The following is a 20885-nucleotide window of genomic DNA, read 5'->3' on the forward strand; positions in this document are numbered from 1 at the left end:
TTACTGCGCGGCCCGGTTCAACCCCGCCCCAGGCCCGTCCCTCTCCGGTCCGACCCCGCCCCGGGTCCGTCCCCTCACAGGTCCGGCCCTGCCCCGGGTCCGTGCCCTCACAGGTCCGGCCCTGCCCCGGGTCCGTCCCCTCACAGGTCCGGCCCTGCCCCGGGTCCGTCCCCTCACAGGTCCGGCCCTGCCCCTAGTCGTTCTTGAGGCATTCGGCGATGAGGTTGAGCTCGTAGCACCAGGTCTCGTAGCGATAGGCCATGCGGATCTGAGCCACGTTCGTCTTCCGGATGTCGTTGCCTTGGGGCCCCTCTTCCTGGTAGTTGTCACCCAGGAACTTGGCTTTCTCCTGTCAGAGAACAGGACAAGCACTGCAGAGCCCTGAGGCGCCCTCAGCACCCTGCCCTGAGCACAGCCGGGAGCAGTGAGACCCCCCCTCGCAGCACTCAGCGCAGTTCTGGTGTCCCCAGCAGAAGGACATGGAGCTGTTGGAGCAAGTCCAGAGGAGGCCACGAGGTTGATCAGGGCCTGGAGCCAGCCTGAGAACATTGGGGTGTTCTTGGGCAGAAGCTCTTCCCTGTGAGGGTGCTGAGGCGCTGGCACAGGGTGCCCAGAGAAGCTGTGGCTGCCCCATCCCTGGCAGTGTTCAAGGGCAGGTTGGACACAGGGGCTTGGAGCAAGCTGCTCCAGTGGAAGGGGTCCCTGCCCGTGGCAGGGGTTGGAGCTGGAGGAGCTTTAAGGTCTCTCTTCAGCCCAAACCAGTATCAGATTCCATGTGCTGTGGAGCTGCTCCTCATCCCCAGGCCTCTAGGACCCCTAGAGGGGCACCCACCTCATGGGACAGGCCGCACTGCAGGATGCTGTTCCTGGCAATTTCGCATATGTCACAGGTGCTGAGCTTGAAGACCTGGGCAGCGATGGCGTACTCCTCCATGAGGGCCTCCTGCAAGCACAGGCTGTGTTAGAGGCTCCACTGCTGCCAGGGCCACCCCGGCACACTGGATCCTTGGCAAACACTGCTGGCTTCCCAGAGAAATGAGCCCAGGGATCAGCTCCCGCTGTACCTTGGTGTAATGGAACTGCATGGGGTCATCTGTAGAAAGGGACACCATGAGGCCCTTCTGGTGGTAGTCAGGCAATGGGTTCTTTGCGTACTCCAGGAAGAGGCTGTTGTTGCTGAGTGGGGACATAGCAATGGGAATTTGGGCAAGGAAGTACAGGTACTGCAACACAGGGGTCTGCAAAGATGATCAGAGTTGCCAGGTTAGGAATACAGTTGCTGTGTCCTTCACCTTTCCGGGGTCCCTCCTTAATCAGCCCAGTGCCCCAGCTAGGAAATCCAACAAAGAGAGTTCACATGTGCAAGAGACAGGCAAGGGAGCAGTCCTCCAGGGAGCACAAGAGGCCAAGTAAGTTGAAACCTGTCTGATTTCAGCACTCGTCTGGCTCCAGTGACAACAGACATATCCAGTAATAGGTCTGTGAGGCTGAACCTCTGAAATCTGAATATGTTTCTCAGCTACATCCCCAAACATGCCTGGAGAACATCCCTCCATGCCTCGAGGAACCCACAGAATCATGTAACATCTTCTGGAAGCCAGGCTGTGTCAGTCTAAAGCAGAGGTGCAATTAACACAGCTACAGTGGATGCCAGCTGTGTGCATGTGCTCCTCTGTCATGCCTGGGCTGCTCTGTGACATACTACTCCACTTACCTTCTTGAGGTTGAGACCGTGTGAGATGTTATCTGCTGTCATGAAGGCTGTAAGCAGATGTGTGATGGCCCCAGCTTCCCCACAGTGTGGGCGGAAGAGGAACGTGTTCATGCCACGCTGCCTAGGCACATGGAAGAAGAACTTAGAGCAAGCAAGCAGCAGGGGTAGGTGGCCATAGTGCAAGATTCCCTGACTTCAGGTCCAGCTCTGCCCCCAGCAGTGAGTCCCCAAGAATTCAGCTTGACCTAGGAGCACATTACTTGTCATCATTCCTTATCTTCAGCAAGCTGTTCTAGTGGAAGGTGTCCCTGCCTGTGGCAGGGGTTTGGAACTGGCTGAGCTTTAAGTTCCCTTCCAACACAAACCAGGCTGGGATTCTATGATCTGTGCATGCAATAGATGCATCTCTGCAACTCCAAAGTTTTCACCCCAGTTCATGACACTTCCTACAGAAGAGTGTTTGGATGGCTCTGGGACATAAAGCTCCAAACTACACTGGTGGCAGAGCATGGGGGGCCCCACTTTTCCACACAAACAACCAAAGAGCTGAGACAACTCATGAGGCAGCCCTGCTTCTGCCAGCCCATCACACATCCCTTAGCAGATCCTGGGCCTCACCTGCGTAGGTTATTCAGCACCAGGATGTTGGCATACATGTAATATAAATAATAGGTGTAGGATGGGTTCTTCTCCGAAGTCCATTGCTCTGGCTTTGGGCTTTTAGTGCAGAACATGTGTCCACTATGCTTGGATTCATCATCCACGCTGTCGAAGCCAGTGATCTGCTTGGCAAGGCAACAGAGAAGCTGCATCTCAAAGCTGCCCTCCTCCTCATGCCCAGGCAGACTAGCTCGCCCTGCCCCACTGCAGCTTGCCATCACCCCACTGCAGCCTGTAGCCCTGTCCCACCCCCAACTGGCGCCAGTGAGGTTTCCCATGGGTAATACCCCATTTCTTGTGCACAAACAGGAAAGTGAATGTTCATCACACCCCAACAACATCATCAGGTGGGACTCACATGGCGTAGAAGGACACTCAGTTGTTTGTGGGCTTGAGGGTTGATAGTTGCCTCAAACACAGGGACAAAGATATTCTCCAGCATTTTCCCAAAGTGTGGGAGGAAATTCTTAGACCTGAATACATCACTGTGGACACAGATAGGGATCAGCTGCTAGCAGAGGAACATGTCCCACTGTCCCCACAATCCCTTCAGGATAAAAAATGAGATAGAGTGCACTTGTTCAACCTGGAGAGGAGAAGGCTCTGGCGAGACCTCAGAGCAGCTCCCAGTGCCTAAAGGGGTTACAGGAAACCTGGAGAGGGGCTCTGGACAAGGGCCTGTAGGGGCAGGCCAAGGGGAATGGCTTTAACCTGCCAGAGGGGAGACTGAGACGAGCTCTTGGGCAGAAGCTCTTCCCTATGAGGGTGCTGAGGCTCTGGCACAGGGTGCCCAGAGAAGCTGTGGCTGCCCCATCCCTGGCAGTGCTCAAGGCCAGGTTGGACACAGGGGCTTGGAGCAAGCTGCTCCAGTGGAAGGTGTCCCTGCCTGTGGCAGGGGCTGGAGCTGGAGGAGCTTTAAGGTCCCTTCCAACACAAACCAGTCTATGATAAGTCAGAGGGCTCTTTCAGACCCACAGCACATACTAAATCCTAGGTACTTGGATCATCCACTTCATGTTGGGGGAATAGATGCGGTGTTTGGTGAACCAGCTGGCTAGCTTGGGCCACTCCTCAGCTGATCGCCCATAGATTGAGAGGCGAGGCTCCATGTACTGGTACTTGGCATCCTCCAGATCAGATCCAACCTCCTGCAAACCAGGATGCAGTTGCCTGGGGACCCTCCAGCCTCAGAGCACAGCAGCACCGCAGCTTAACTGTGCTCTCCTTCTCTGTATTCTCACCTTGATGATGGTAGCAAAGTACTCGCCATCGATAGCATTGTCTGTTTTCAGATAGAGGTCACGCAGCTCACTGGCACCCACGGGGTTGTACTTGTCATTGAACTTGTCAAAGCGCTGGAATGTCTGACGTCCCTGGGGAGGGGAGGGTCAGGGTAAAGGCTACACACACTGCTGATCCAAATAACCCAAAATGGGGTAGCCAGGAGCTGCTGCATCCTGCCACAACCACTCAGATGTCATGAGTGCACGGGAGAGGGAAAGCTGTGCCTACAGTGGTGGGTAAGTGTGACCTGAGAGTGGTCCTGTAGTAAATGCCCTACCACTTACAGCATGGACATCCAGAGAATCCACTGTCAGGTCATAGGGATGCAGATTGAGCTGTTGGAAAAGCTGTTTCAGAGTAAGCTGTTTGCCCTTGGCATCATAAACTATGCGGTCAGCATCCACAAAGTAGGATTTCTTGATAAAACGCAAAAGATGCTTCTGGTTCATGCAGGCTGCAGCATGGATGTGTGTGTCCACCTGAGAAACCAGAGGGACAGCTACCTAGTTTCAAATTGGAATGCTCAGGCACCATTACACGGAGGCCAACAAACCCCATATATGAGCCCAATATGCGTGGGGAGCTCAGCAGATGAACACAACAGGATGAGGCCAAGAGCACCCCAGTCAGCACCATCCCATTAGCAGCAACAGTGTAGATGCCACAGACCTTGACTCTAATATGCAGTTGGTGGGGTGGGGATGGCACCCAGACAGCTCATCTGCAGAGTCACCAGGGCTCTAAGCTTTGCCATTTACCTTCCGGCAGTTGTAGAAATCCCGGTGGGGGTTGTTCTTCAGCTCTTTCATCTCATCCATCTCATTTAGCATTTCATGCAATTGGAACTTGGATGAGAGGAACTTCAGGCGCCGATGAGCATAGGTCTTACTAGTGAAAGCAAAGGGCAGAACAGTGACTGGGCTCCTTCCCCCTCAACATAGGAGCATGGCACATCAAACACTAGGGTGCAGCTTTCTCCTGAAGTGGGATTGCTCATGCTGGCCTGGCCCTGCTTCCCTAAGATGCTTCTCCTGGCTCTATTACAGAGCTTCAAAGGAAGGCCTGGCCAGCTGTGAGCATACCTGCAGAGTGTGTCTCCAATCCCTCAATGCTGGTTTTGCTTAAGACCCCAATCAAGATGGATGACAAGAGCCAAGGACACTTTGGAAACCAGCAGGCTGCAGGTATGTCACTGGGGGTTCCTCCCTCTGCCCAGGAAGCAGAGGGGGCAACCCTGGCTCTGCCCTGACCTCCTTCTGCCCACTGAGGCAGGACCTGTTCAGCTGCATCCAGCAGTGCTGGGTTGTGCACTTACACAGGCCCCTGTGCAACCAGGGCCAAGAGGAAGTTCATGTCATCAACGAAGTGTTCAAGGCTGGGGTAGGGCAGATTCTTTGGCTCATTTCTGTCGGCTGCTGCCTTGTCTTCGTAGACGTAAACTACACCATCCTTCATCTGAACGTGGTATCCCAGGTCCTCACCAAGATTCCCAGTGTCAAAGGGATCCTCTCCATCCTTCACTGGCGAGGTGAACACTGGACCAAAAGGACAATACTATGAAGCACATGCTGCCAGCCAAAACCCCATGAGCCTGCCCTGCTCCTCCACCACAGGCAGAGGACAGAGACATCCCTGCCACTGTCACTGAAGAGGAGACCGGGGCAAGCAACTCTCTTGTGCAGCCCTCCCACAACCCTGCCCACCCCATAGTGAAGCCAGAGAGGAAACCCCCAAGCACCTACATGGGCCTGGGCCAGTATCACTAGCCCTCCAGACCTCGCCCTCGATAGTGCGCAGGTACTGGGACGGGGTCCTGGGGAACCTCTGTATGGACTGCTGCATGTGCTTCTCCCGGATGCACAGCGCACGGTACAGGCCTTTGCAGACAACTTCAAAATCTTCCACTGTCACCTGCAAGAGAGTTGGTGCTGAAGCAACCTCACAAGGGAGCCTGCCTGCCCGAGACATAGCTGGTGCACTAAGAGAGAAAGAGGACGATTTTATTCACAGCAATTCAGTGTTCAAGGCCAGGTTGGACAGGGCTTAGAGCAACCTGCTCTAGTGGAAGGTGCTGACGATAGGCAAAGTCCTAGACATGGCAAAGGGAAGTTCCTTGTGCCAGAACCAGTGAATTCCCTGTCATCATCTTTTACATTCCTTGCTGCAAACTGAGATGGACGCAAGGTCTAGGCAAAACACTAGAAGGAATTTTTAGAGCACAGGCTGTAACTGAAGCAAGACCAGCAACATACACTGACCTAATGTGTCAATAATTCCTGATTTACTGCACAGGCAAGTGCTTTGTTCAGTCAGGAGAAGTCAGAGTGGCAGCATTGAGAATACTGTGCAGCAACTTCAACCGTTCTGGGATTCTGTGACATGCGCAGATCTCAGACAGTTGTGTGCAAGCAAGTGCAGGCTACAACAGAATGAGCATAGCCCGTCCTGCCATGCCCTCGCCTCTGCCCTGTCCAGACAACCCCATGGGGAACATGCAGCACTCAACAAGCTTCTACTAAGGAATTCAGCTCTGGATCTTCCAGGAACACAGCAGAGTACCATGAGATGCTCACGAGACACAAACTGGGCTGGGAGACACAGACTAACCCCACTGCAACTCATACAGACTCCAATGACACTGGGCACTACTGAGGGACAGGCAGTGACTGTATGAAGTGGTGGTCAGCGTGCAGAAGGGTACAGCCATGCAAATACCTACCCCAGAGGCATAATCCCCTGTGATCTGTACCCGCTGGAAGTCAGGCACAGTCTGGTACAGGGGGGAGGTGGAGATGACCTCTTCGATAGCGGATAGTTTGGTTATAGACTTATGAGCCACAGGCACTGCCAATGCAATCGTCTTCATGCGGAACAAGCGCTTCTTCCTGCCAGGTAGGAGAACCTCAGGCACACAGGACTGACCACAGCCACATTCCAGCTGTGCACTACATGAACCACCTCACTGGTGCTTTCTAAGCATCTCCAACAGGCAGTGCCAGGAGTAGGGCTCACAGCACACATAGCAGCCACAGACTTTCAAGCACAGTCTTTAGAACTTGCACCTTTCCAGAGAAAGGTCTCTGAGTCTCCCTCTCCAGCAGCTCCATGGCCATTGCTGTGCTGACACCTAAGAAACAGGCCATGGGTGTCCCTCTGTCCAACAGCGGCAACAGTTGGAGAGGAAACCCTGAGGTACCTGAGAGATGCCCTGGGATTACCAAGGATTTATCCCAGGGGTGGTGTAAGCTGTTTTCACAGGCACTGATTTATATTCCCCCGCTCTGGCTGGGGATGTGCAGACAACACTCCTCTCCTTTCCCCAGTTGCCCTGGTTGTTGCTCACCGCTTTTCTGACGTGACAGTGCTCTCCTGAAGTATCATGTGTTTTCTCATCTCCTGGCGTGAGATGGGGCAGATCTCTTCCACATCAAAAGGAGAGATCTCTTGCCTGGTCTCCTCATCTTTCACCTCAGAGGCAAAGACCTTCTCTGCGAAGGAGCGCAATGCCTCATCCATCTCTGAAGGGAGAAGAGTGCAAGGTCACACAGGCATCTGGTTTGCAGCCACCGTAACAGCCCCATGCAGCATCTTAGTTCTCAGCTAAGAGGTGTCCTTAGGACACCTACACCTCCATGCTGCCTGCAAGACTCTAAAGTTTGCAACAAGCTTAACAGAGCCTGGGCCACATATGGAGGGCTGGAGACATACCTGGATACCTCTGGTACAAACCACAGTCCAAGAGTGAAAAAAAAGCCCAGAAAGCAGCCCATCCTTGCAAAGGGCACTGATAAGAGCATGCACAGAGACAAAGAAGGGAAGGCTGGCAGAGCCCTTACAGCTGTAGGAAGCTTAAGACCCACTTGCTTCACAAGGCATCCAGCCAGGATGATGACGAGGTATAGATGGAGACAGACAGAACCAGCAGCTGAAGCACTCAGCTGCCCCCGTCACCATGCAGCTGAAGAGCTCCTAGCTGGAGAACCCTCTCAGCCCATCATGTGCAGTGTGCTGCAAAGGTGCCAGCTAACATGCCCCTATGAAAGCCACCACTGAGATAAGGTTGACTGGAGCTTTATGAAGAAAGAGAAAGAAGGTTAAAAGCTCTTTTACTGCCAACAACACGTGAACCTCAAGGGCTCTTGTGGTACCAGTTTCTGAAGTGCATGTTTGGACAGTAATCGAGCAGGTTTTGCCAGCAGCTGACAGCTCAGCATGAAGCATAGTGAGGAAACATGCTGAAAGATGGAGGACACCACCGGCATCTCAGACAGGACACAGTCAGTGGATGACAATCGAAGCAGACAGGACTGACAATGTGAATAAATGAGGTGAAACACTGGATCTGTCCCCTCATGGATCAAATCCTCTTGGAGCAGGATGCTCCAGCCTAAAGTAAATTTAAAAGAAGTTACTTTAGGCTGGATCTCTGCTAAGAAAAAGGGAAAACCAACCAAATAAACAACAAAGGTGTGAAGAGACTCAAGGAAAACTGCAAAATGTTTCACTTCTTGCCACAGTGGAAAGAACTCCTTTACGAAATGTTTATCTCCTGAGCAGGAGCTCAGGCCTCAAGGACAATGTTTAACAAAGAGCTTCATATATCAAAGGAGCAAAAAGCTGGAACCATTCCACGGAGGAGTGAGGGGCACAGCTGGCACTGCTGAGAAACAGCACCTTCTCCAGCTGCTGGAACATCACCATGATCCTGTAACTGCTGCTTGTTTCCAGTGATCATGTCTAGGCAGTAACATGGAAGAGCATACAAAATGCCTGGAAATACTCACCTTTGCCTTCTGCTGTTTGAGATAAAACAGAAACAAAATGAAACACATGTGATCAGCTCTTCAAACTTTAAGCCTTTTTGCCTAATCATCGCATCAGTGATTATAAAGAGATGAGTGAAGGACAAGTTTAGGCAAAGCCTTCCACTTGCAAAAGAAAGAATTTGTCTCTTTGTACATTATAGATGGAAATTCTGTGTTGACTGTTCCATAATAGCACCCTAACAGTGTGTGCACAATGAACCACACAGCAGATGCCATCAGACCTGAGCTCTTTGGCAGAGCTTCTGCACTGCAGCTCTCCAAGGGAACAGCATTTCCTAGAATCTCCATCACCTCAGCCAACACCATAAGCAACTACCAGATACCCGACCATCTAATCACACTGAGCTGTCTTAGAATGCCTCTCCCTGCACCTGGGGATGCAGAAGAGCAGGAAGAACTGATGAGTGCAGAGCAGCATTCTGCTGCTTAACAGAGAGCAAACATTTCAGTGATTCAGAGCACTGGGGCTGCTTTGCTGTTTTTTCATCCACCTCCTTTGTGAAGACCAGGGTGGATGGGAACGTCAGAGATGCTAAAGTTCATCCTCCAGCTGCTTGTGGTCACATCTCCACTTACCCACTGATGAGATCAAATTGCTGAGACAGTTGCAGAGATTTTCATGCACAGTTATAGTGTGGCATCAATATTTTGGTGTGCAACTCATGCCCTTTGCATCTGACTCAGCAAATTCAGACTGGAGCTGGCATCACAAGTCACCAGCTGCTGACTTGGCAGAGCCCAGCCAGCAGAATAGGCACTCATGGCACTTGAACTCCATGTATTCATTTGCAAACTAAGCATCCGAGAAATGCCTGCTTTGACCTTTCCTCTCTCTAGTGGATGAAAATGACACTCACAAAGGTCAACAGACTCCCACTGGTGTTGCAGGGCCAGGTTTTGACACAAGCTTCACACACCAGGACAGTGTCTATCACACCACATAGCACTGCAATTCTAACCTGCTCTTATCAGAGCTGCTTGGTGCTGATCTTCCTCTGCAATGGCATCACATGTCCCTGTGCTGCTCTGCACAGCCTGGCTCGCCCTACGCCTGCTGCCCAGTTCGTGTTCCCCCTCCCTTGGGACCACAGCACCCCACATCATCCGAGCTTAGCCAGGTTGACAGAGATTCCTGAAATCCCTCTGCCCCCTTCCACAGTGATTTAATGGTGTTGTTACAGGATCCAGTGCACTGCAGAAGAGACAGCATTTTTATTCAGTATGAGCAGAGCAAGATTTAAACAATCCCAGACTGGTTTGGGTTGGAAGGAACTTTGAAGCTCATCCAGTTCCAACCCCCTGCCATGGGCAGGGACAACCTTCCACTGGAGCAGCTTGCTCCAAGCCCCATCCAACCTGGCCTAAACAATAATGTTTCTTTGCTGCACCATCCAAATAGGAAGAAAACCACTTAAAGCCCCCAGTGAAGTGCCCTGGGCTGCACAGGTACCACCAGACCCACAGGGGCTCCAGCCTGCCCAGTGGTTCCTGGCCTCACTACCTGCAGTTTAAGACCTACCTGGGATTCTCAGCTGGGACATCCTTGCAGCAAGTCTGCAGAGCCTCAAGTAACACCCTACTATAACAGAGCACAAGCAGATGACTGACGGCACAACAGCCTCACACTGATTTTACTCCTTTCCCTTGCCTGTAATCAGACTCTCCTGCTCTAAAAGGAGAAGGGAGGTCAGCTCTAAGCCTGTTTAAAGTGCAGCCACAAGCACTTGCACTGAAACAGGTGAAGCCACAGCTCAAATTTAACTTCTTTAACTGAGGCTTTCATTTTATATTTAGCAGAGTAGGCTGAGGTTTGCATTGTTTTCATCAGCACAGGGGATGGGTACAAATGATGTGCTCTCACTAACCAGTGCACTGCTCAGAGAGGATGTTTCCTGAGAGGGGTTTTAGCAAAGGAAATGTCCTCACATCTTCCCAGCTGAATCGATCAAACAAAAGGGAAGTTCATGGAACTGTGTTTTGTTCCTAAGCTTTTCAGGAACTGCTGTTATAAAACTCTGCATCTTAATAGTAAGGGTGATCCTCAGTTCTGTACATGGTGAGCCATAACCAAGGTGTATCTCACAGAGACCAGCACTTAGTACAACCAAAGGTGTGACAAGAAACTGCTGTTTTAAGCTACACATAATGCTTGGATGCAGCAGAGCAGGGTTTCAGTCTGGGAAGTACTTCTGCTTGCTTTAAGTAGATTCTTCCTAGCATCCAGGCATTGAGGGCTGTACCCAGTCCGTTAGGGTCTCCTCAAATCTACTTCAGATCTCTCATGAAGCTGGAAAACAGTTCCCATCTGAAGGAAATGACCACAATTTGTAGTGCACTGCATATTGCCAGGATAACTCTGAGCACCTGACTCCGCTCAGCTTCCTGGTGGGAAGCAGAAAACCGGGACCAGGTCAGAGGGATACAATAGCTTTGATTTGGAACAGTCTTTTCCTGTTTGTTTCCACTTCACCTCTTGCTGGAGCTGACAAACTGCACTGAAATCAGGACAAGCCAAGCACACTATCTGGGCTACAGGCAGCAGAGGGTTGCTGCTCACTTCAATGTGACTTTGGTAGTAACACTGAAGGGAACAGAAAAAGCAGCACTCCTGGAAAAGCCAGCACTGGTTGGAAGTGTACATGCATTTAAAGGCTTCCTGCGCTGGATGGCGTAGGAACAGCTATGAAAAGGCTTTGTCCTCGACAGCGGCTGGAATGAGTGACTTGCATAAGATACAGATCTAGAAATAACCAGCCATAGATTTTGGCTGTAGGTGCATGGGAAGCCACTGGCACAACCATTCAGTGAAGTCAGACGAGCTGAGACCTGGCCCAGCATCACATAACGTCCAAAGAATCCAGAAACTCTCAAGGGTTGCTACTGGATGTGCACAACTTCAAACGTGCTGCGTTACAATGAAGAGATTCTCCAGAATTGAGGGAGTTTTAGCTCCGCTTCCCACATGTTCATAGAATCCCAAGAATATAAATAGATTCCCCCCCCCCCCCCCATTTGGAGGTGCAGCCAACAGGGCAAAGGTGGGATGCTGCCAGAGTCTTCACCGCTAATACCTGGTCTCATCCCTGCTGGTAGCAGTCTTCAGTTTCTGCATTGCTCTTGTTCTTATTCCCCAGATTCTGAGCCCCCAACATCAGGTTATTGTGTAACTGCTTCATTTAAGGTCAATAATAATTGGCTCCTGCTGCTTTGCTCCCCCACAGGGACCTTTCTGGATAATCAAGACCTTGGGATTCACATCTGAAACCAAAGTTAACCTTTAGGGTGCCAGGGTCATCCCTTCTCAGGAGGTCTCTTGATCCCACAGCTTTTTTAATCACGGGGTCAATGTAGTTGGGTTCATGGTAGAAATATGAGTAAAGCTTGAGTATGTGGTGCTAAAGTTAGATCTGAGCCTCTTTAGGCTGAAGTACTGAGTACAAACAAGCCATCTTCTTGCTCTTTCTCAACTGCAAAGTGATTCACACACAGAGGCTTCAGCACAGCTCTAACCCCACCCCCTCTCCATCTTTCTATCTGAGCTGCCTCTATCCCACCCTCTGGTCAAAGGAAAATGCCAGAACTTTGGAGCTGAAGGTTCCTGGAGCAGAGCAGCCCTGTCACAGGGGAAACCGTCCCCGTAGAAGCCTGGGGGCAAGGGCTGTGAGAAAATGGTTTCAATTCCTGAAGAGGAAAAGTATTAACAGAGGGGGAAATCCCACCATGCCCAGGTGTGCTGTGCCTTTGACCAACAGCTCCTTGCACTAAGGAGCCTCAGCAACTTCTTTCCCCACATTCCCTTAGTCATTCCCTACACAGATCCCTCCAGGGCTGTTTAAATCAACCTCTGCTCTGGAATGCAGCATAAGTCAGGAAATCCTTCAGGTGTGAGCTAGTTTCTAGGAGCAGATTGTCACAGCTAACCTTCACAGTGAAGGAAAGCTTTCCTAACAAGCCAGGAAAATCCCTTGCTTTTAAGCACTCATCCGTATATTCTGAATCTTTCCTTTTGGAACAGGCAGCTACTACTGCAGCTACACAGTGCAGGGAGTTTTATACCCTCTTCTTAAGTTCCTTGCACAGAAAACAGACTGGAGTCTGTGTTTCCAGAGGCCTGACACAATGGCTTAGGAGAAACACATTCAAAGCACACTTTCTGCATGGTCCAACCCCTTATTGCAGGAAGAAAGCCAAAGGGGATGTATTTTAGAAGACTGAATTAAGCATCTTAAAAGCATGATTTGGACACAGCAACAACTTTATACATGATTTCACTCTTGGAATGCCAAGTAAAGAAATTCCTCCTCCCCCTTTCTGACTCGGCAATCATCCTTTCCAAAAGCAAAAGTAGGATGCCCTAGGGACCCCACTGCAAATGTGGAGACTCAGCACTAACTCAAGACATGCAGATTGGTGAAGTCACTAAAACTGGACTGTGGAACAAGCCCATGGCACATCTCAAAGCCACTCTCACTGCTTGTTCATGCTGTAGTGAACATACAAATACAGCTGTTCATGCCACATTGCAGAAGGGACAATCCAAGGAAACCCAGATCCCACAGGGAAAGCAGGGAGTATCATGGTAAGCTTTCTGTGAGCCAGTTGTGGACCCTGTGCCTAGCTCGCCTCCAACAAAAGAAACAACCAAAGAATTCAAAGTTTTATTATTTAAAAAAGTTATTTAAGAAGCAAAATAATTTACTTCAATTCAAACCAAATGAGATGCATTATTGGAAGCAAATAATTATACAAACCAACAACAAGTTAGCCCTTGAATAAGAAGTCCAGATCCCAACAGTTCCCTACAATCCTGGAAGTTACACACAAACACTCACTCAAGGCTTGGGGAGTAAAGAGGACCACGTAATTCAAACTCCCACTACTCTCCTTCCCCACATAGGCTTGAAGCTGCTTGAAATCCAATTCTAAGTCACTGCACTAAGCTCCGATGGCTGGAGCATCATCGTGACCATCCAAAGTCCAGCTGATGGCAGAAAGAACAAAATCTGAGCAGTGTTGTTTGAACAAGACCACAGCGTGGGGACACGAACAGGAACAAGCCACAGAGTTCCACTGTCTCACAGTTAAACAGCTGCTCATGGGCCATAGCAACAGGAACCTTTGTTTTCTTATTGGCACTTGTAATTTTTCAACAAGAACATTACCCTTTTGTTGTATTTTACCTCTAAGTTGTTCCTGCCCATTTCCCCTGGCAGGATGGGGCAGTTCACCTGGCACAAACACACGGTTTTGCTGTTAGTTCTAAATAACATCTGGACTAAATCTACAAGCTCCCCTTTCCCAGGGACTTGTGCAAAAACTTCTGTGCTTAAAGTCTGAATCATTCCCCCCAAAGTTCTTGGGGGTTTGTCCTTCCACGGTTCTCTCTCAGTTGCCACCAAAACCGGGAAATGAAGCACAAACCCTGAGTTTGTATCACTGTACATCTGAAACTAAAATCATGCAGATGGGAGGGAGCACAGCCTGTGTAGATCAGCTCTGCAGCATCCCCTCTAAGGCTCCAGAGGTCAATCCACACTGACCCATCCTTACCAGATCATCTTCACATCTAAGATTTTATACAGGCCAAGAGAAGGGGGAATCCCAAAGCCAAGGCAGATGCGTTTGCCAGTTCTCAAACAACTCCGAGAATTCACAACTTGTGGATTTTTCACAGCTAGTAGATTTTTGAATGACAACTATAACATGCCCTGCAATGGGGAGTTATGGTGATGAGCCTTCATCCAAAAGAAACAGTTTTCCATACATGACCACACAACCTCCAAACATCCAATGCCAGATGAAAAAGGTTTCCCATGGTCACAGGCTCTGACCTCTGCAGTCCTGTTTGCCAGGAAAGAAACTCCCAAGTTTCTCAATAAGCAAAACCCATCTATGTAGCCAGATGACAAGATCTCACCCTTCAAACATAGTGCAAACTCCACACTGCTGCCTCTCCTGTGCAACCAGATGTGTATCCCAAAAGCTGCCATTTTCCAGATGCAATTTATTAAGTAGAAAACAGCGTGCCACTCGTGTCTTTAGAAGCAGACAGTCATCTGCTGCCACAGTGCTGAATGCTTTCATCAGTCACTTCTCATCTTGCACCAAATAAACCCTGCTTGCTGCTTACAGCCAGGACAGCTTGCAGCGAGGGTAATTCTGTCACATTTAACTTGCAGGCATGAGATCATCTTCAGATGAACTCAATCTGAGTCACCATTTGTGCGTGTTGCTGGAAAATAATGTGTTGTGTGAAAACATTGTGGGTTTAGTTTTTCATCAGTGTCTCATCAGTCACGGGTAAAACAAACTGCAAAAAGTACTTATAAGGATTATCACCGATAAAGAAAACCTGATGCAGATTGAGCCTCTTCCATTCCAGGAGGAGAATTAAGAATGTAAGTAGTGAAGGGAGCAATGTTAAAAGGAACAATTTCTTCTCTCAGCATTCACTGATTTCTAATTTCCATTTGAAACTGAGAACTCCAAGTGAAGGTACACGAATCTGACACCAAACTGAATTAAACCTCTTGCAATGTCTCTGCTCACGCTGGCTCAGCAAGCTGACTGCATGCTCCCTCTGTTGGCTGAAGAATCTTTACCTCCAGATACCAGCTGGGAATTCAGCTTTGCAGTGGGACACACTGAGTGACCACACAGAATAAAACCCCATAGCACGAGAACTGAGGAAAGACACAGCATTCCAAGGAATGCTGGTAGGTTTTGCAACATTGGCCACACTTGTACATCCCTATTATAGGAGGTGACGACATGCTGTTCTAGGAAGATCTCACCCAGCTGATGCAGGAATTCTCTTGTACAATTCTCTTAGAACAAGCCCAGAATTCCCATCAGTAAAACACCACCTCCTGCACAGTCATTGCTGAACTCACTGCCTCCCTCATTTTGCAAGGATGCTGCAATCAGAAGCCAGCTCTGTTTCTGTTCTAGCTCATTGCTTTCTCCCCTCAGCCTGGGTGTACATGACAACCACTGCACCAAGCAGGGTCAGCCTGAAATCCCACACCCCTCCCTGACATGGAGACTCTCCAGCTACATTTTACAGAGACAACTTGCAGAGAGTGTGTTTTACAGTCTGCTGGTAAGAAAGTAATTCAGGATAAAGTAGTCTGCAAGTTACAGAGCTGAGTAACAGCTGTGCAAGTTCTCTAACCTCCAGTTATTGGATTAACTATTGAGAAGCTGCCCATAAATGCTGGCAGTTAATGTTAAAATGAGCATCTGACTAATTTGGTCCAACTCAGAAGAGATCTGAATGCTGCACAAAAACAATACAAACAGTTCCACCTACAAAGAAAGTAAAAACCAGAGGCAGAATGCCCCCCTCCCTAGTTCAAGAGTCTTACAAGTGCCTGCTGGATCTTCCAGTCTATGAACTCTTTCATTAGTATCCTGTCAGGTAAAGGTATCACCCACACAAGACTTGCCTGCTTCAGACAACAAGCTCCCAAGAAATTCCAGTCCTTGGGGTTTTCCTCAATGCAAGGGAACAGGGGAAAACTTCCAATCTTCTTAGCAAACAGGCACTTAAGTTAGGAAAGAGAATTCCTTTTTATTACAGAAAATGAAGGATCAGTTAAGTGGTACTCCTGGCACAAAGGAGATGTTGCAAATATACTGCAGGGGTGCACAGAGAGCAGATACCAATCTGATACGGGACAGGAGCATCCATGGTGGCAAAAGCATTTCTGACATAAGCTGCCAAGCAACGATCAGTGCTACTCCTCTGACAGTGCTGCAAATCAGAATCCAATCGAAAGGGGACAAACATCGCTTCTAGCTTTTTACTCTAGAGGTAAAGTGTCATCTTTTTCACAGCATTTAGTCTCTGTAGTTCACTTTTCTTGCAACTGGTTTTCTTCTTGACCAAACCCAGATAACACAGTGAAAAAAGAATCCCAGTTCATCAAGAGATACGACTGCTCTGTTAGCTGAGCAAGGAGGTAGATGCCACAGATGTTGTCTTCAGATGGAGCACAGAAAAGGACCTTGTGCTAATTAACTGGTACCAAGATTCTGGTCACTGGCACCAAAATACTGCAGGGCATCAGCATGAGACGCAATACAGTAGCATCGAGACTTGTCCAGCAGCTACATCTGAACCACGTATTCTTGGCATCTGGAACAGAAAGGCATCTCTAATTAGCTGCTCTCCACCTTGTGATGTGCAGAGCAACAGTCCCGAACTCATCTGCCTGTTTTTCTGGTGATGAGCAACACCTTTCAGGTAACTGCTGGACAGAATTTCAGCTGAGGAACTCCTAAAGTTCATTACTTGCATTAGTTTACTGGTTAATCTTCAAACAGGAAATACTCCAGAGCAAAGCCACTTGAGCTGCTCAGGGGTCAATCAACCATCAGCAAATGGTAACTGTAGAACTGTGCACATTCCCTTTCTAGTTCAGGTGCTTCTTGTGTATAAAACAAAAATGACACTTTCTCCAAACAGTCAGAATGATTTCCCAAAGGAAGGAGACACTGACAAAATGATACAGAAAAACCAATAATCATCAATAATAAACGACTGACATTAAGCTCACCTTATCACATCACGATGCAGGACAATCCCATGCAGCCTTGATTCCCATCCTCATTGCTGTTGAGCTTTTTCATCCGGTACTGCCGGATCTCTCTCACCAGTGTGTAAAAAGCATCTTCCACGCCCTGAATGCAAAGGATCCAGGTGAAGTACTTTCTTCCCTGAAGCTTTTGAGATGGCTATTCTTTGCATCCTAGAATCTCTTAACATAGCTGAAAGACCTACCCATACAGGAAGAGTACTAGCCAACTTACACTATAGCTCTTAAGAAGGAGAAACTAGCACTTAAGTCCCAAACTCTTGGCTTATGATCTTAACTCCTCCTCAGTGGCAAACACCCAGAGGAACAGCCATTAAAGGAAACAAGGCAAACTGTAACTGTAGAGGGGTCATGTGCAGGAAAATTACTTCTTGAGTCATCATCTCTGGTTTAGGATTCTTAGGATCTTCTGGCTGCTGCTTAATAACTGCAGCTTTTCTGCTTCAGTCCACACTGCTGCGGGTAGAACCAGGCTGACCAGACAAAGCCATGTATCCAGTGCAGCTCTGAACACACTTATTAGTCCACTGGGGAAATCCTTCAGTAAACATAATCTTATAAATAGCCTTTGATAAGAAGCCAAGAAAACTGAATAAGTCTACAATGATTAATGGCAGTCTGACCATGCCCTAGCAAGAGCAGATCACAGAATCATGGAATGGTTTGGGTTGGATGGGATCTTAAAGCCCATCCACTTCCAATCCCCTGCCACAAGCAGGGACACCTTCCACTAGAGCAGCTTGCTCCAAGCCCCTGTGTCCAATCTGGCCTTGAACACTACCAGGGATGGGGCAGCCACAGCTTCTCTGGGCACCCTGTGCCAGCGCCTCAGCACCCTCACAGGGAAGAATGAAGCTCTCTTTACAGACATGAAGCTGTGGCTGCCCATAGTACATGGGAAAATGTGAGACTGTTCTGCATTTATCATGCAGGAAGAGGTCAGATGAGAACAGAAGCATCTTACCTGTCTTGTTTTAGCAGATGTTTCTATGAAGGGGATTCCATAGCTTTTTGCTAATTCTTGAGCCTGTTTTGTGTCTACTGTTCTCGTGGGCAAATCACACTTGTTCCCAACTAGCACCATTGGCACGTCATCTGAATCTTTCACTCTCTTGATCTGTTCTCTTAAAAAAGACAAATTTTTAAAAGTTAGGAACTGTCTTCTAAATATAAAGACTTGTTTAGTTCAGTATTCAACCAAACTTGTACTACAAAAATAGATACTAAAGCTGGACAGGACTCAGGGGTTCTAACATACAGCAATACATCAAATAATTTCCTACACTTCATCTTCTTGTCCACATGTAACTCCATTATTTGCCGCCTTACCCACTGTCTTAGAGATCATGTTCTGTGTGCTCTAAATGTCACTGGATTAAAACAACCACCCAGATAAGTGCCCCATTCTCAACAGACTACTCAAGTATTGACACAGAACACAGATAAGCTTGAAAAATTTCCTCAAATAACCAAGAGATTTAATATTTGTCTATTATTTACTTGTCACTGGATTTAAGAGCAAATGGGTCTCGTGCCTTTTCCGCTCTCTGCTCCGGTGGCACAGCCCCTGGTCATACCTGTAAAGGTTAATATCAGCAAATGATTTACTGTTGTTAATGGCAAAGACACAGAGGAATCCTTCCCCAGTTCGCATGTACTGGTCCCGCATGGCACTGTACTCCTCCTGCCCCGCAGTGTCCAGGATGTCCAACAGGCACGTCTCGCCATCGATAACCACCTGCTTTCTGTACGAGTCCTGGAACACACACAGGCAGACTGTAGGGTAAAGCACTTCGGGCAGTTTTAAGGAAAAATAAATATAATAAGAATAAAGAGAAGCATGAATCAGGAGCTTTTCTAGCCCTGCCTGATAAAAAGACACCAGTATTAAGAACTGTCAGGGATTAAACTGTTGCTCTAATCCCCCTCAACCTTTGTGACTCAAATGCAGAGTCCTGTTTGTAAGAAATTCCTTTAGCAGTAGAAAAATTATAAACACCATCACTGCACCACCACGACTGGAATCTCCAGTCTACCATCTGATGACTTCTTTTGTTGCCATTGTGCCTACCTGCACCCTGCCTTGGGCAGCAAGGAGTGTGACAGGCAAAGGGGTCTTTGAAAGAGTGTCCTGGTTTCAGCTGCAGCAGAGTTAATTCTCTTCCAAGAGAATTCCTCCTCTGCCGGGAGGAAGCAGGGACAGAACATCTGACCCAAACGAGCCAAAGGGGTATTGCATACCACAGCACATCATGCCCAGTATAGAAACTGGGGGGAAGTTACCCAGAAGGGACTGATCGCTGCTGGGGTCAGGCTGGGTATTGGTCTGCAGGTGCTGAGCAATTGTATTGGGCCTCGCTTGTGCTTGCTGTTGTTTTTTCATTTTCCCTTTTAGTTTTATATTCCCTCCCCTTGTTATTTTCCTTATCGTTATTATACAGCCCTTTAGTCAATAAACTATTCTTATCTCAACATGCGGTATTACATTAGAATCATAAAACCAACCAGGCTGGAAAAGCCCTTTTAGCTCATCAAGTCCAAACGTTCTCCAGCACTGCATTTACCAGCTATTCATGCGATTACAGGTCCACTTGTGCCTGCAGCTCCCGAGACGCGCAGGGGCTGCAGTGCAATGGCTTGTTCCGAGCACAGCCCGATGCATAACGGGAATAAACCCTTCTCTCTCCCTTGTCTCTCATTCTTCCTCCCGTTCTTCTCGTTAACAAGGTAACGTTAAATGGGTGTTCGGTACCGATATGACTCAGTGGCCCGAACCCTTCTGGTTCCCCGATTCGGTTCTCCCGCCTCCCCTCCGCACTCCACCAGGCCCGCGGGGCCGGCACCGGCTGCTTTCAGTCACAGCCCCACCGGAACCAAACGAGTGAAGGGAGCGGCGGCCGCGCCGCGCCGCCCCGCCCCGCAGCAGCCCCGGCGCGGGCCGCGGCTCACCTCGATGGTGGGGTCGTACTCGTCCACGAAGTGGTTCTGGATGAGCTGGATGGTGAGCGCGCTCTTCCCGACGCCGCCAGCGCCCACCACCACCAGCTTGTACTCGGTCATCGCCGGCCCCGGCCGCCCCGCGGCGCGTCCCACCGCCCTCCGCCGCTTCCGCCTTCCGCCGCTACGTCATCACCCACCGCCGGAAGCGCGGCGGCGGGTACAGCTACTTCCGGACACGTGCTGCCGGCGCGGCCCCCACCCCCCCGCGGGAAGGAATAGACGGGCGGGAGGGCAGGTTCGTTTTGTCTCAAAATCAGTAAAACTTTATTCTATTTCCATTCTTTGCCGTTAACAGAAAAACCTGGAGAAAGCAACGTCCGGTTTACAAAGATAACGCGGCTCCCCGAGAAACCCCTACAGCGAGAAGAGAGGTAACGTGACAAAACAAAAACCCCCAAACTGAACGAAACCAACCCCAAACCCCGGCACTCGCCTCGATCCCGAGCTGTAACTCCTGATCCTGTTGGGTAAATAAGACTCAGACCGATCAATCCGGTTTCTTGATGATGAAGTGTGAGGGGAACATGGGGGGAGGGCGCAAAATAAAGCACACAGAGATCAACTATCCCACCTCGATGAAAGGCTCGGTACAGCTAGTATGGGAAGCCTAAAGGAGTATTTATTCTGTTACAGTACATGGTGCTGGCTGCAAAAAAATAGAGAAAAAAAAAGTATTCACTTCAGGCACAACTTCGTCCTTTGTTTCAGATTAAATCAGTCAACAAAAAGGGGGGGTGGAAGCTGCAGTGTTGGAAGCAGCAGATTTGTGCATTGTTTTAAGTCTATTTAAATTACCACACT

General features: G+C 49.1%; 2 protein-coding genes across 5 annotated transcripts; both read right to left on the bottom strand.

Annotated features, from left to right (window-relative positions):
• Window positions 1-185: 185 nt before the first annotated feature.
• Window positions 186-17168, bottom strand: AMPD1 (adenosine monophosphate deaminase 1). Of its 4 annotated transcripts, none has more exons than XM_062605678.1 (15): window positions 17046-17168; window positions 7002-7176; window positions 6378-6543; window positions 5401-5569; window positions 4974-5193; window positions 4417-4546; window positions 3943-4137; window positions 3616-3747; window positions 3359-3522; window positions 2733-2859; window positions 2333-2496; window positions 1715-1835; window positions 1065-1238; window positions 833-943; window positions 186-349 (listed from the first exon to the last, which is right to left on the bottom strand). In XM_062605678.1, exons 2-15 carry the CDS (start codon window positions 7172-7174, stop codon window positions 194-196), a joined length of 2202 nt encoding a protein of 733 aa, XP_062461662.1. In that variant the 5' UTR covers window positions 7175-7176; window positions 17046-17168; the 3' UTR covers window positions 186-193. The 4 variants fall into 4 exon arrangements, with proteins under 4 accessions (XP_062461662.1, XP_062461661.1, XP_062461663.1 ...); XM_062605677.1 differs by lacking the exon at window positions 17046-17168 and adding an exon at window positions 10004-10961; XM_062605679.1 differs by lacking the exon at window positions 17046-17168 and adding an exon at window positions 9061-9500.
• On the bottom strand, window positions 16038-20186 carry NRAS (NRAS proto-oncogene, GTPase). The gene is made up of 5 exons (XM_062605681.1): window positions 20034-20186; window positions 18662-18840; window positions 18049-18208; window positions 17046-17169; window positions 16038-16624 (listed from the first exon to the last, which is right to left on the bottom strand). Exons 1-4 carry the CDS (start codon window positions 20142-20144, stop codon window positions 17050-17052), a joined length of 570 nt encoding a protein of 189 aa, XP_062461665.1. The 5' UTR covers window positions 20145-20186; the 3' UTR covers window positions 16038-16624; window positions 17046-17049.
• Window positions 20187-20885: the final 699 nt, after the last annotated feature.

The sequence above is a fragment of the Pezoporus occidentalis genome, unplaced genomic scaffold, assembly GCF_034315485.1.
Source record: "Pezoporus occidentalis ecotype Australia unplaced genomic scaffold, CSIRO_AGI_Poc_V1 ctg92, whole genome shotgun sequence".
In the NCBI taxonomy this organism is placed as follows: domain Eukaryota; kingdom Metazoa; phylum Chordata; class Aves; order Psittaciformes; family Psittacidae; genus Pezoporus; species Pezoporus occidentalis.